General features: G+C 38.9%; 1 protein-coding gene across 4 annotated transcripts in view; it reads right to left on the minus strand.

Moving 5' to 3' along the window:
• The window catches only part of DOCK4 (dedicator of cytokinesis 4), a 474019-nt gene that overhangs the window by 181681 nt on the left and 276056 nt on the right, over window positions 1-16282 (minus strand). For all 4 annotated transcript variants that reach the window (XM_073009284.1, XM_038004467.2, XM_007982617.3 and 1 more), the window contains exon 13: window positions 10691-10816. In XM_073009284.1, the coding sequence (XP_072865385.1) occupies window positions 10691-10816 (126 nt within the window). The remainder of the gene's footprint in view (window positions 1-10690; window positions 10817-16282) is intronic.

Consider the following 16282-nt stretch of genomic DNA (forward strand, 5'->3'; position numbering starts at 1 on the left):
AGGTTCTAGTCTCTGCTACTGCTACGGTGTGTGACATCAGTCTACACAGGATATCAGAAACCTCTGGGTCTCAGGTTTTTGTTATTAAAATGAGAATAGGGTAAAGGTGGGAATAGGAGAGGTGGTAGGAGAGACAACACTACTTTGTTATATTATGCTGTTTCTATGCCTTACAAAAGAACCTCCTGAAAGTAACACGTTCACAAAATCAAACTCCTTATACATACGCTTTAATTTTCTGTTCTTTAACTGTCACTATCCCTGTAACCCCCATTATCTTTTGCAAATCTTTTAGACTAAAACCAGATTTCTTTGAAAAGAGAATACACGACACGAAGAACACTTCTCCTGGGTGACATTCTCCATGTGCCTCTCCCCAGGAATTTTACAGCTTGCTTATGTTCCAATTCTGCAAGGTGCCACGTTTTGCCAAAATATGCAGAAGGATCAAGTTGAAACAAGTGCTAATTAAAATCAATACATTTGAGGCTGACTCTGGAGAAAACTCATGAGTCCAAATGGTGTTCAGAAAGCATCTTGGGTAATTAAGAGAGAAACCATCAAGTCAGTATAAAAAGGAGTCATAACACCCATGTGAAAAGCTATTTCCCTGACAATGTTTATTAACACTTTGTACCTCTCAAATTTATTACTCTGAAAATTTGATGTGCACCACACTTTCTTTCTCTTTAGCAGGCCTGCTGGCTAGGGAGCCTTTACACATATGAAGGCCTTTCAAAATACCACTGTAGACAAGATAAAGATAAGGTCACAAAAGTGGGAACAAACTCAAGAGTTCAGTGACTGCAGTCAAATGGGTCCATTAACAGCTTGACCTAGATGGGTAAGAGTTTCCATCAGTAGCTGAAAACTGTAATCCTTGTTTCTGTCTTAGGAGTGCCTTGGATAAAGGCATATAGTACATGATCACCACAGCATGTAAAGCACTGTACACCATCCCAGCAGCTTTATTTTTTCTATATATATGTGCGCGCACACACACACACATATATACACACACATATACACACACACATATATACACACACATATGTGTGTATATGTGTGTGTGTATATGTGTGTGTGTGTATTGCATATACACACACACACTGGATATTTGTTAAGAGTTATGGAACCAAATAAAATTTCCTGTCCTTTAGTTTAAAAAAAAAAAAAAAAAGAAAATGTGTAAATGACTTCGGTTTTTTGTGAACTCAGATTATCATTGATGATATTGTTAATGATGATGGCAGTAGTAAGAGTCCTAGTAGCAACAGCAGCAGCAGTACACTTTATTGAGTACCTACTATGTGTTGGGTACTTTGCAAAATGCTAGAAGTAGAACATCTCATTCAATTATCGTATCAACTTTATAAAAAAGGCACTATCATTTCCATTTTGCAGATGAGGAAATGAAAGTGTAGGGATGAAGAAAGGTGCCCTAGGTATTATCGGTGACCCCACATTACCTCTGAAAACCTGTAATTCCATGCCGTGAGAATGGCCGTCAAATAAGCCACTGCAATTCAGCCTTTGTCGGGAGAAGTGACTTGAGCAAGGAAGGGAGCAGTCCTGTGTTGCTTCGCATTTGTCAGACCAGTTTTTAAATACTGATTACAGTTCTAGGGACCATATTTACAAGACAGAGACAGACACAAATAGTATCATCCAGATCGTAAACAATATGAAGAAAGGACTCAGAACCCATCACAAGAAGGAAGATGTAGACAATAAAATTAACTGAATTTTAAAATGCCGAAGTTCCATGCAGAAAGGGAAACTGGTCCAACATGTCACTCTGAGGGACAATGTGATGACGTGTTCTTGGTCAATACAAATATTCAAGCATAAGCCAGAAAACGACCACTAGGAACCATGAAGAGGAATGCATGCACTAGACACATGGCTGGGTGGCCCCTCATGTGTGTGAAAGGCAGATTAATACCCCCTCCCCAAAGATGCCTAGGTCCCAATCCCTGGAACCTATGAGTATGTTACCTTGCAGATGTGATTAAATTAATGATCTTGAGATAGGGGGATTTTCTTGGATTAACAGGGTGGGTCCAATATAATCACAGGGTCCTTGAAAAAGGGAGGGGGAAGGGTCAGAATTAGAGAAGGGGATATGATGAGGAACACAGAGGCTGGAATGACTTAGATCTAAGCCAAGGAGTGCAGGCAGCCTCCACAAGCTGGAAAAGGCAAGGAAGTGGATTCTCCCCTAGAGGCATCAGAAGAAATGCAGCCCTGATCACACTTTGATTTTAGTTCAGTGAGACTAGCTCCATCCTCTGACCTCCAGAACTATAACATAATAAATGTATGTTGTTTGAAGCCACCTTGTTATAGCACCTATAGGAAACTAACACAATGTGTCTTCCATATCCAAGTTTCTGTCACTTCATGACACCTTTGAGGAGGAGGAAGGAATGGGAGGACTCACAGGTAACTGGAGACTGAAGCAGAGCACAGACAGGGCAAACATATGGATAGGCTGAAAAATTAACTAATATTATATTTCCAGTTTCTCACACAAGATACACTTGAGTAAAACCCATCAGGTTTTCTCTTTTTTCTGTCTGTCATTCTCACTTTTGTTTTGCTTTGTTTTTAAAAGAGTACTATGAGAAACTGAACTCTTTTGGGAGGTAGGTTTTTATGTTTTGCTTATGACAATTAAGCAAGCAAGGGCACATGATACAGCACCACAATGGGCTCTCCAGACAGTTTTGCACAGAGGCAAGAGCATGGGAAAATGTGGCTCCCTGTTGCCATCCCATTCTGGGACAATGCGTGGAGATCTGGCAGCCCATTGTGGGAAGTCCCATACTCTTGGGGTGGTGGGGACTGCAAGCTTCATAATTTGAGAGGTACCAGCCCCTCCCTCTGTCTGATCTAGGGCTGGGATATAACTTCAGGGTGACACATTAGAGTCTCAGCTTCCCTCTCTCTTCAGTCACTGTGGCATTCATTGGTTGAAAGACCACCATCTCCTCGCAAATCAGGGTTCACGCCTAAGCTAAGTGGTGTGGGGGCCCAGTGACTAGGGCTGGAGGGTGGTAAGCTTTGGTTAGGTTTAGGATATATACAGATACATTATATATATATCAATGTATATTTTGCTACAGAGTCTCACTCTCTCCTAGGCTGGAGTGCAATGGCATGATCTCAGCTCATTGCAGCCTCAAACCTGCTGGGCTCAAACAATTCTATCGCCTCAGCCTCCTGAGTAGCTGGGACTGCAGGCGCACGCCACCATGCCTGACTTTGTAAAGACAGGGTTTTCCTATGTTGTCCAGGCTGGTCTTGAACAACTGAGGTCAAGCAATCCATCCTCCGTGGTCTCCCAAAGTGCTAGGATTACAGACGTGCACCACCATGCCCAGCCAGATTTAGGACATATTTTTAAGGAAGATCAAATCTTACTAGTGCACATCTACTTCTCCAAAAGAAGGCTTACTGCTGTTTCAATTCTATCTTTTGATGTGTATTTCTCTATCAGTACATAGTAAGGAATATTTATATTGGCCAGGCGCAGTGACTCACGCCTGTAATCCCAGCACTTTGGGAGGCTGAGACGGGTAGATCACGAGGTCAGGAGATCGAGACCACCCTGGCTAACACGGTGAAACCCTATCTCTACTAAAAATATAAAAAATTAGCCAGGCATGGTGGCAGGCACCTGTAGTCCCAGCAATTAGGGAGGCTGAGGCAGGAGAATGGTGTGAACCCGGAAGGCAGAGCTTGCAGTGAGCCGAGATCGTGCCACTGCACTCCAGCCCAGACGACAGAGTGAGACTCCATCTCAAATTCAGAAAAAAAAAAAAGAAAATTTATATTTAAAATAATGAAATTGCGTACTTCTTTTTTTCTCAAAGTGATTTTTATTTATTTTTTATACTTTTGTTTTTATTTCGCTTTAAGTTCTGGGATGCATGTACAAACATGCAGGTTTGATACACAGGTATACATGTGCCATGGTGGTTTGCTGTGCCTACCAACCTGTCATCTAGGTTTTAAGCCCCACATGCATTAGGTATTTGTCCTAATGCTCTCCCTCCCCTTACCCCCCACCCCCCACAGGCCCCAGTGTGTGATGTTCCCCTCCCTGTGTACATGTGTTCTCACTGTCCATCTCCCACTTAGGAGTGAGAACATGTGGTGTTCCTGTGTTAGTTTGCTGAGAATGATGGCTTCCAGCTTTATCCATGTCCCTGCAAAGGACATGAACTCATTCTTCTTTATGGCTGCACAGTATTCCATGGTGTATATGTGCCACATTTTCTTTATCCAGTCTATCATTGATGGGCATTTGAGTTGGTTCCAAGTCTTTGCTATTATAAATAGTGCTGCAATAAACAAATGTGTGCATATATCTTTATAATAGAATGATTTATAATCCTTTGGGTATATACCCAGTAATGGGATTGCTGGGTCAAATGGTATTTCTGGTTCTAGATCCTTGAAGAATCGCCACACTGTGTTCCACAATGGTTGAACTAATTTACACTTCCAACAGTGTAAATGCGTTCCTGTTTCTCCACACCCTCACCAGCATCTGTTGTTTCCTGACTTATTAATAATCACCATTCTAACTGGTGTGAGATGTATCTCATTGTGGTTTTGGTTTGCATTTCTCTAATGACCAGTGACAATGAGCTTTCTTTTATATGTTTCTTGGTGGCATAACTGTTTTCTTTTGAGAAGTGTCTGGTTCATATCCTTAAAAATTGTTTATTTTCTTAAACATAAGACAAACATCTCTATAACGTTCTTCTTACTCCAGTCTGTAAATCATTATTTAGTCAACTTTGACCAAATAGAAATTTGACTTATTTGAACTATAAAGACACATGCACACATTTGTTTATTGCAGCACTATTTATAATAGCAAAGACTTGGAACCAACCCAAATGCCCATCAATGATAGACTGGATAAAGAAAAAGGAGGATTGGTTTGAATAACACTTATAAAATAAACTTAAATAAATCCTGAGATTACTATTAAAACTGGCCCCCAAATCTCAACTCTATCACTCCAATGTTTTCACTTAAATCTTTTTAGGGGATGGGCATGGTGGCTCATGCCTGTAATTGCAGCACTTTGGGAAGCTGAGGCAGGAGAATCACTTGAGCCCAGGAGTTCAAGACTAGCATGGGCAACACAGGGAGATCTCATTTCTCCAAATAATAAAAAATTAGCTGGGTGTGGTGACACACCTGCTGTGGTCCCAGTTATTCAAGAGGCTGAGGCAGGAGGATCACTTGAGCCCAGAAGGCTGAGACTGCAGTGAGCCGTGATTGCACTACTACACTCCAGCCTGGGTAACACAGGGAGACCCTGTTTAAAAAAAAGAAAAAAGAAAAAAACAAAACAAAACAAAACGTTTTAGGGTTAGGAGCTTCACAGACCTACTAAAAGTGAATGCACTGAAATGTATAAATGATGGGTTCCCTAACAAAGAATGACAGTTGAACCAAGTGATATATGGGAACAAGTCTCTAGAAACAGGGTATAGGCATGAAAGCTTAAGTTATGAAATCAAGATGGAGGCAAAGAAAATTGTGTCTGGAAAGAATCACAGAGTAAAAAATGGACATTTGGGGTGCAGGGAAGACAGAGCACTTAAAACGTGACTCGCTGAAAAGAGACATGCTGTACATGTACGATACTCGCCAGCTTTCAAAGACTGAGGTTGAAAACAGTGTGTAAAATAACTCATCAGTAGTTTTTCATATGGATCACCTATTAAAATGATAATATTTTGGATATTTTGGGTTAAATAACATATATGGTTAAAATTAATTTCACCTCTTTTATTCTCATTTTTTTAAAGTGGCTACTAAAAAATTTAAAATTACCTTCATGGCTCAAATGATGTTCCTACTGGAAAGCACTGATTTAAATAATTTGCTGCTCTCCCACCCAGACCGTGGAACTCCTTCAATCAGAGGTATTTGGCTTGGAGGTGGCAGTGACAGAGTCTCACAGAAAATGTTTTTCCTCAGTTGGAAGTCTGACACCTTAAGAAATAAAGTGCTGCACGACAGACCCTTAAACAAGGAATAGTCCAGAGGACTTCATGATGACTCAGAAGCACGTGGGCAGGTCACCTCCTCACACTAGGAGACCTGTCTGTACAATAGTAAGACCAGTGGAGAATTGCTGTGCCTATGTTTTTCTCATTTCAAAAAGAGTCTGGCACTGATTACATTGTGTGATTGAAGAGAGTTTTGTGTATGTTCTTGTCCTTGTCAGGATCGCAGATAATTCATTCTGCAGAGAGGCAGTGACTGTGTGCATAAACTTGGTCCTGTTGGTATAATCATGTGCCTCACCTGTTTTGACCCCTATCAGAATGCTAAAGATGCAAATTAACTCTGAAGGACACATCTAGACAATGAAAAAAAACTATGCTTGCAGACTGTCGTCGTAACATTGGCATCAGAAATATTGTTCACATACATTTTCTCATGGAAGATTTCAGCTCAAGTTTTCATTAGAGCCACTGGTGAAAATGAATTGACAAGTCTGAAATTAACAAAGGAAAACAAAACAATGACTGCATGTTTCCCAGTGTAAAAAATTCAACTGAGTTTTAAAGTTGCTTTCAGTTGTTTAAGGAAATACATACATCTCTCCCTTTCCTATTATAGAAGATTAAAAAGCCAGAGGAAGAAAGGGAAAAAACAAAGAGAAGGAAGTGCTTTTAAAAAACTTCTTTTGTACTCCCCTCCACTACAGACACATGTCTGGAAGAACAATTTTCCTGGAGAGTATAGACTTCGCATTACAAAGTGGTACCAGAAAGGGACAGAAGCGAGCCTTATTCCACAGAAAGTTCACGTCCATCATTAAAGCCACACAAAAGCTGCGTGAGCACAGCAGAACCTGGACAATTAGTCAGCCAGTGAAGTGTCATCTTGATTTATATTTTTCCATTTCTCCATGATACTGCTCAGAGACCAAGCTGAGGAATTCTTCAAGCAGCTGGCTGTATTCTGCTCTAAATTTTTTTTTTTTATATATTAGATTTGTCCATCAATTTGCTTTCCAGTGGGATGAATTTTTTTTGTTGTTGTTGAAGAGGAAATAACAGCTATTTATAGCAACTGAAGGAAATCATGAATGGTTGTAAGAGCCACAGAATGGCATGCCACCAAGTAAACAGTTCTATAAACAGTCATTTTCGACTACAGTACCATGAGATGCTCAGGCCGACTGGGTTCCTAAGCTAGGTCAGGTCATCTCAGGAAAACTTACAGGATGTTCTCTCAGCCTTTCTTGCATAAAGGAATTTCAGTAGAGCAATCACAAAATGGTGCAGTGGGCGATACTGGTCATTTAAAGTCTTTATTCATAGCAATCTCATTATCGGGTCTCATAGCTATGCCAGATGCCTTGTCAGATACAACTTCCTTTGCTTGCACTTACACGTGGGATTTAAACGGTGATTTAGAAGACCTCATTTAAAACAAATACTGTCAACAATTTAAGACTATTTTATTTGGTCTTTCTATTGTTTTTCTCTTTTCTTGGTTGTGGAGGGTGGGGTATGGAGCACCAAGAAATACTACTACTTAGTATGCTATTCGTCATCTTCTATCTGTAGACAAAAGGGTAGAAGTTCTTTGTTTCTACAGAAGACCAAACACAAGTGAGGTCCTTTTATAATAAAATTCATGACTCAAAAAAACTCATTTCTTGATTTGTAAAAACAAGAGGATATGTCAAAAAATTTTTAAATATAAGCCACAGTAACCCATGTAGCTTAGTCCTATTCTGAGGAGGGAGGAAACAGAAGGGGGGAGGAAGAGAAGAAGGAAAGAAGATGGAGGAGGGAGGAAAGAAGATAAAAAGAAAAAGAAAAAAAGAAAGATTAAAATCAAGACAGAAAGGAAAAGAGAAAGAAAATAAGAGGTCCACACACACACAAAGAAATAGATAGGCATAGACAGAAACAAGGGTTTTTGAAGATAACCCCAGCTGGTCATACCTGTGTTCCTAGGGACAGGGTGAAATTTCTAGAACTCTAGTGGTTCATTACTAAATGACAATTAAACTTTTTTATTTTTATTTTTTGGTTTTAAACTTCAAAAGTTTTTCAAAGGCTATTCTCTCATAAAATTGTGACTTTCACAGAATTTTAGAAATTAAAAATTTTTAGATCATAGAAATTTCCTTTTCTTTTTTTTTTTTTTCAGATGGAGTTTCACTCTTGTTGCCCAGGCAGAAGTGTAGTGGTAGGATCTTGGCTCACTGCAACCTTCACCTCCCGGGTTCAAGTGATTCTCCTGCCTCAGCCTCCTGAGCAGCTGGAATTATAGTCATGCGCCAACATGCCCAGCTAATTTTTGGTATTTTTAGTAGAGACGGGGTTTCACCATGTTGGCCAGGCTGGTCTTGAACTCCTGACCTCAGGTGATCTACCCACCTCAGCCTCCCAAAGTGTTGGGGTTACAGACATGAGCCATTGCGTCAGGCCAGAAATTTCCTTTTAACATTGGAGGTAGGCCAGGCACTGTGGCTCAAGCCTATCATCCAAGCATTTTGGGAGGCCAAAGCAGGAGGATAACTTGAGCCCACGGATTGGAGACCAGCCTGGGCAACAAAGGGAGATCCCATCTTTACACATTTTTTTTTTCTTAATTAGCCAAGTGTGGTGGTATGTGCTTGGAGTCCTAGCTACTCAGGAGGTTGAGGTGGGAGGATCACTTGGGCCCAGGAGTTTGAGACTGCAGTGAGCAATGACTGTGCCACTGCACACCAACCAGGACAACAGAGTGAGACCCCATCTCTAAAAAAGAAAACATAAACAAACAAACAAACAAAGAAACATCAGAGGTACAGCCATGTTGGCTATGACACATAGTCTTTCACTATTAAAGTAGGTACTTGCTATTAGTGCAGTGGAGAAAAGACTGAGGGGATGTGGGCCTAGAATCATTAGCATTGAAGACCCTGCTCAAGTGTTACCTCCCCAGGAAATTTTAACAAGACTCCTTCAATAAGATTCTACACCTCCTTTGTGCTCTCCAGGCCACGTTCTCCAACTCCTTTCCAGTTACAGCATGTCTCTGCCTGTGGACTGTAATCCCCCTCAAGGCATGAACAGGTCTTACTCTCACCATCTCTACTGCTAACATCTTGCTCGAGGACAAGATCACCACTCACCTGGATTAGCTCAAACAGCCTCCAAACCCGTCTCCCTGTTTCTCTGCTGCCCTCCCACATTCCCTCCAGGTACAATCTCTATATAGCAACCACAGTGATCCTGTGGCAATGTAAAGCAGTGTCACACCTCTGTTCCAAACCCTCTAGCTGTTTCCTTCCTCGTTCTGAATAAGAGCCAAAGTTCTGAGTGTGACCTACAAGGTCCACACAACTTTCCTCTTCGAATCTCTACTCCCATCCCCAGTACTGTATTTTGACCAAGTTGGCCTTCTTGCAGTTCCTCAAACAAGCCACACCTCTATGGCTGCAGGACTACTGCCCTTATTGTTGCTCTGCCTGGAATCCTCTTATCTGCATGGCTTCCTCATTTCTTTTAGGTCTCTACTCTACTACCTTCTCACCTAAATTTTTTACCTAACTCAAATATCCATCTCTCCACCCACTACCATCTAAGACATTCCCTAGCCCTTTACCTACACTGGTTTTCACCTTAGCATTCATCATCTTTGAACACACATATTTTACTTACATATTTATTATAATTTTCCTTATTACAAAGTAACTGCTATGAGTTTTTCTGTTGTGTTCAGTATTACAGCACCAGTATCTGGAAGAATGCCTTTGTACATAGAAACTGCTAAATATTTATTTGTAGAATGAATGAACTCACATTTTAACTTTTGGCTCCTGGCACAAAGTTTTGATTGATGCTCAGTCAATGCCTGCTGACTGACTAAATCAATTTTTGCTAAATATATATCCTTCCTCATCAGCAAATGTACTATTCTTATCTAATTCATAAGTTATAGATTAACACATTCAGAAAACCCTAAATTTCCATAAGCATGTAAAGGGATGTGCTTTTAAAAATTTATTTTCGTGGAGAGATTAGGACTGACCCACTCCCAAATGCATCAGTTTCAATGAATTTGGCATTCATTTCACACTGTAAATCTCCTTAACCCACATCTTTTCTGCTTTTGGGGAATTCTGGAGGCACTAATACAGAGCTAAATCATACACACAGATAAATCTGGAAAAGGTATAGAAGTACATATAATATTCGCATATGGCTGCTTATTTACATATGGCTAACTAGTGTTCAATAAGTTTTTATCAAAACTGTGGATATCCTCTAAGCATCTTCACCAACGTTTTCCATCAAGGAGTAAAATATTTTCTGGACAGTATCTCCGTTTTCCTTCTTCTCCTGGTCATAATGAAAGGTAGCCATGGCCCCCACAAGTTAACCACTTTAGAATAATCAGAATGTAAAGATATTTTTGAGTTTCAAATCACTGACCAGAAAATTTATATAAAGGGAAAAATTTTAAAATTAAATTGAGAAGGATATTTTAGAAAAAAATGTGCTTACTTACAGTCACATAACTCATTTCATTCATCAGCATGGCCCATGTGAATGCTTCAAAGCTGGCAATTTGAAAAATTTCTCAAAAGTCAAAAACAGATAGTATACCCATATTTCATCATGTTGGTATGTCCCAAGTCACCTACCAGGCATAATAATATTTGAAAATCCCAGCTTCCTCGTTATGGATACTCCATGAGAAAATACTGATGAATATTCTCTTCTGATTTGTTCAATGTCTCCGTGCAATAGCTGTAAGGAAACTGCTAAACCTAAAACAAATGAGAGATACCCGAGTTAAAACCAGAATAGAAATAGAATAAAGAGAAACTGATGTGTTGCAACAAGCCCAAATTTAGAGTATCATGGTTTTAAACTAAGGGTTAATATTCTGACAAAATCAACAGAATCTATATGAATCATATCTGAATAACACTTTTCCAACTTCAACATCTGAGTTTCCCATTCATAAGGAGGTTCAGAGCAAGTGGAGAAAATGAGCAGAACTCTAAGAGGTAAGCTGGCTTCCAAAGCCCAAACCTCTCCTCCAACCCCAGTTTGGTGGAGCATGTTCCTGTACCAACACTCATTCCAGCAACAGATGAAGGTCACCTGGCCCTAAAAAATACTGACATCAAAATTGGAGGATTAAAAAAGAAAAACAACTCTATAAGGTCTATGAATAGTTGCTTATCAAATATCAAAAGCATAAACATAAATCTGATGACATATTAATTTAAGGATTTTAATAATACTGATGGAGATTTTCTTCAAACAGAAGTAATAAAGCTGATTATAATGAAACTAGGATTATATTAATAATATATACAGTAGAAACTTATGATGACATGATTTTCTAGTGAGGAGAATTTAGCAGGATACAGGACACTTCGACAAACAAAAGAGAATTTAGTCAGTAAAGTAGAAAAAATTATTATTTTTACCACAATTATAGTGACATTACCATAGCAGGATATACAGAAGATGCAAAACACGTTTTATCACATATTATTTTTTCAATTTCCAGGCAAGAAGTACAAAAAAATTAATGTCGTATCATTGTGAATATGTCTGTATGCATATTCCAAAGATAGCGCTTCTCTTTCAGCTTTTTCCTTCCTTCTTCATTTATCTTCCTATGTTTTAATTTTTTAAGATAGCCAAATTATTATATTTTTTACTTTTTTATTTCCATGGGCTATTGAGGAACAGATGGTATTTAGTTACATGAGTAAGTTCTCTAGTGGTGGTTTGTGAGATTTTGGTGCACCCACCATCTGAGTAGTATACTCTGAACCCAATTTGTAGTCTTTTATCCCTCACCCCCCTCCCACCCTTTCCCCCATGTTTTGTTTTGTTTTGGTTTTGGTTTTTTGGAGACAGAGTCATGCTCTGTCACCAGGCTGGAGTACGGTGGCGTGATCTCGGCTCACTGCAACCTCCACCTCCCGGGTTCAAGCGGTTCTCCTGCCTCAGCCCACTGAGTAGCTGGGACTACAGGCACACACCACCACGCCCAACTAATTTTGGTGTTTTTAGTAGAGAAGGGGTTTCACCATGTTGACCAAGATGATCTCGAACTCTTGACCTTGTGATCTGCCCTCCTCGTCCTCCCAAAGTGCTGGGATTATAGGTGTGAGCCACCGCACCTGGCCTATATGTTTAAAAATAAGGAGGACAAAAATATCTCCCATCTATATTTACTACATTAGTGATAGAAAATGAAACCAGTAAAAGTTGACTTATTTTTAAAAACATTCAGTCATCATTAACCTGAAGTCAATTTAAAGATGAATTTGCTGGCTGGGTGCAGTGCCAGTTTATTTGTCATATGTCTAGAGGAAGATCTTCCCTTTTACTCTCTTTCAATAATAGAGCAAACAAACAATAACAATGAAAGTAGTGTTTTTTCTTTTTTGGTTGGTTTGCTTGTTTTTCAATAGAGTGGTTAAAATATCAGGAAAATTTATAAACAAAAAATAAAAAAAGAAGGAAAGAAAAAAGAAAAAGGCTTTAGGCTCAGAGAGAAACTGGAGCCTCTCCTGAGGCCCAAATCGGAGCTAAAAAGGAGGACAGGGACATGACGACATGATCGTGTCCTCATACTTCCCAGTTTGTGCACTAACAGAATGTCTCCAAGAGCTGTAAGTCTGGCACATCCTCAGAACTTCAAATCTGCATCCCAGTTAAACCTAACAATCCTTTATCTCCCTCTCCAGCTCCATCCCAGTCACTGAGTGAGGTGACTGATGACAATAAAATGGAGAGCGTCTGTCTTTCCATGGCCAGGGAAATGAAGAAGGGGAGAATAAGCCATCTGGATGATTTGACAGAGAAAACTATCATCAGAGAAGCTTTTGGGCACTTTATGTGATACTACTGGAACCGTTTAAAACCTAGAGGCAGAAGAACGAAGACAAACGAACATGTGTTATGATCCATCTGTCCCAGCAGCTATTTCTTCCTGACTCACACTCTACCCCCACCTAATCATGGATGTCTCTGTTCTTCTCCCACTTCTGTCCTTTTGCCTTCAAAATACTCACCCACATCATTGCCATCATCATTAGCATCACCAGGATCTGGTATTTGTAGAATATCAGTGTTTGCCAGACCTAGTACATAACAACAGTTCTTCCTGCTGGGGAAACACTGTTCAAATCCTGATGTACTATATGAGCAACGCTTTCCAGTACAGAATAAGATGAATTTAACAAAATTCTTAAGATCCTGTAATTTTTTCAAGTGAAGATCATTTTACTGGGGCTTCTCAGTGAAAGATCTGATCAGAGGCACTAGCAACATTATGTGGTACACATAAAGGAAGAAAAGAACTCAAGAGTAATGAAAAAAACAAAGAGATTATGCTATTCACAATAGAAGCTGGAGAGAGGAAAACTGACCAAGATTCTTGTTTTGCCCTATAGAAGCCAGCAGCGACTTTAAAAATAAATAAATAAATAAATAAATAAGTTGAATACTGTACTTTACAGAGGATAAGACAAGGAGAAAAGAAAATCATTGGGTCAGAGAGAAGGTGAATCCTTAAGAAAATTAAAGAAGACAGGAAAAGGAGAAAAAAATGTTTTGGAAAAGACATAGACGGAGGGAGAGTAATAACAAACAGAAATATATCAGTGTTCTGACCCATTTAATGGAGACAGTCGACAGAGAGGAGTCAGTGGAGAAGGGAAGGGAATGGGAAAATGACAGGACAATAGACAAAACAGTATGGGGAAAAGGAAAAGGAGGCATTTCAGACTTGGATGTATCCTATAAGTTTGAAAGATATGGTAGTTTTCAACCTGAAGGTTTAGAGCAATATAGATCAAAGCCCTCAATGTAATTATGCCATTTGACTAGCCAAGTGATGATAATGGGGGTTGTGGGGGAGGGCAGTTACTGCCATTCGGAGGTTCCCTAATTTCTCCAGAATGAAAAATTCACAGACATCAAGAATTACAAAGGTTAACAGGACACAGCGTTTGACCACAATGTATCTGGCTCTGCCCAAATCATCAACTCTTTCCACAAAGAAACCACAACATATGACTAAGAAACATCAAAGAGTAGGAACACAAAGAAAAAACATGATTCTGAGAGTGAGTCCACAGGGACCAGCCCACAAAGAGCCATTGCAATTCCATTTATTTTCCAATCAAGGAAACTCCAGATTCTATTTTTACTGTGGTCCTTAATTATCATGACCACAACCAAGAGGCTGGATAAATGAGCCGCCAGAACAGTAAGAAATAACATAATGAAGACTAAGAAACTACTCATCACTACAAAGGAGAGACACAGCAAATATTTACACATTCCTTCTAAAAACGTTGAACTCATAGAAGCAGAGAGTGGAATGATGGTTGCCAGGGATTGGAGAGGGTGGGGGATGTGGGAGTTGGGGAGAGTAAACCAGGAGATTTTGGTCACAGGAGATGAAGTTTCAGTTGGACAAGATGAAGACATTCTAGAGAGCTATTGTATGGCATGGTGACATGGTTAATAATAATAAACTGTATGCATAAAAATTGCTGAGTGGATTTTAAAACATTTTAAAATGAGGGTGAGGGTGATACGCTAATTAGCTTGATTTAATCATTTAGCAGTGTATACATATATGAAAACATCACATTGTATGCCATAAATATGTACAATTTTTAATTGTCAATTATATTTTATTAAAGCTGGGGCAAAAAAGACAAATATTTACACATTCCAATTACCTGAGGATTAGCCCTGTCTTTTCCGGGTTATGACATAGGGCATTGTTTGGAGAATGGTATTTTTCTTTCCATTTTCTTTCTTGTCATCCTACTTCACTGTCCTGGCCTTATCTGCTATCTCTGGGGTTGGGGCAACTTCTTAAATTTTATCGGTACATTTTACCTTATTCCTGTTCAAAATGCACACTCTGAGCAGCAGTAACTTACGGCTTGAGAGGAGGGTGGAAAGTGGGATTTAAGGATGTATATAATAGTGTTCCTACTCCCAAGGAACTGATAATCTAACAATGAAAATAAGAAACATATACAGAGAGAGAGAGAAAGAGAGAGAATATAAAACAGAATGGATTATGGGTATGATAGGAATATTAAAATAAGAAAAAATTATCATGGAAAGAATTGGAAAGTTTAGGGAATTTTTTATTGGAATTTATGACAACCTGTAAAATTAGATTGAATCTGAATTTCATAAAATTTTAATTTCATACAATTTAATTTCATAAAATTTAACCTAATTTTGTTTATATAAATAGTATTTTAAGTCACTTTTTATAGCCCTTAATATAAGTGCCCAAAACGAAATTGCTATGGGAGAAATGTCCCCCTTCTTGGAAGAAACATAATCATTAAAGTGAACTTTCACATCAGCCTAGATGTTCAAGCCCAGTGATAAATACTTAACATTTAATTTTAAACAAAAGGCATAATCATTAATCTGGAGTCTGCCACAAAACAACATATGATTCATGGTTAAGTTCAGCTTACAGAGTAGTAGTAGACGAAAGAAAAGCTTGGTATCTTTTAAGCCAAATGTGGCTGATTGCTTGGAAGCTCTAATTTCATGAGAATCGAAACTCATTTATTCTACAAGTTGGCTCCTTTTAAATTCATGAAATTCTGCAATTTTACATTAAAAATGGGAAGCATAACATGATTTTTAAGTAGCAGCTGAAATTTTAGAATACATGAGCCATTTTGCCACGAATAAACCAAATAACATGTAGCTATGAATGTAAGCAATGCAAAAATGGAAAACCGTGATAAATATATTTGATAAATACATGTTGTTATTAAGTGTGCAGTTTAAGAATTATATCATATGGTTGCAAGTGCCTGTCTCAGTCTTAACCTCTGTGTGCTTTGGTTTCCACATCTGTAAAGTAAAGATAATGATACCAATTCCATAAAATAGGTAATGCTTAGCACAAACGAAGCGCTCAAAAATGTCAGCTGCTATTGCTACAACTGCCACTGCCACTATCATTATGTCTACCATTGTTTCTGTTCTCATTCCTCCCTACCATGAGTATCAACAAATTAGATTTCATCAAAAAATGGTCAAAGTCCCCTTAGTGTCATATACAAATAAAATATTCCTTTTAATAGTTGTGCCCATTTACCACCAGATAAATCCAAATATTGTAATTAAGTTCTATAAAGGTTTCAAAGGCAAATATGTCTGTGTATTGAGAACAATCCTCTAACATGGGAGACCTGACAAAGACATAACTG

Source organism: Chlorocebus sabaeus, chromosome 21 (genome assembly GCF_047675955.1).
Source record: "Chlorocebus sabaeus isolate Y175 chromosome 21, mChlSab1.0.hap1, whole genome shotgun sequence".
NCBI classification, from domain to species: domain Eukaryota; kingdom Metazoa; phylum Chordata; class Mammalia; order Primates; family Cercopithecidae; genus Chlorocebus; species Chlorocebus sabaeus.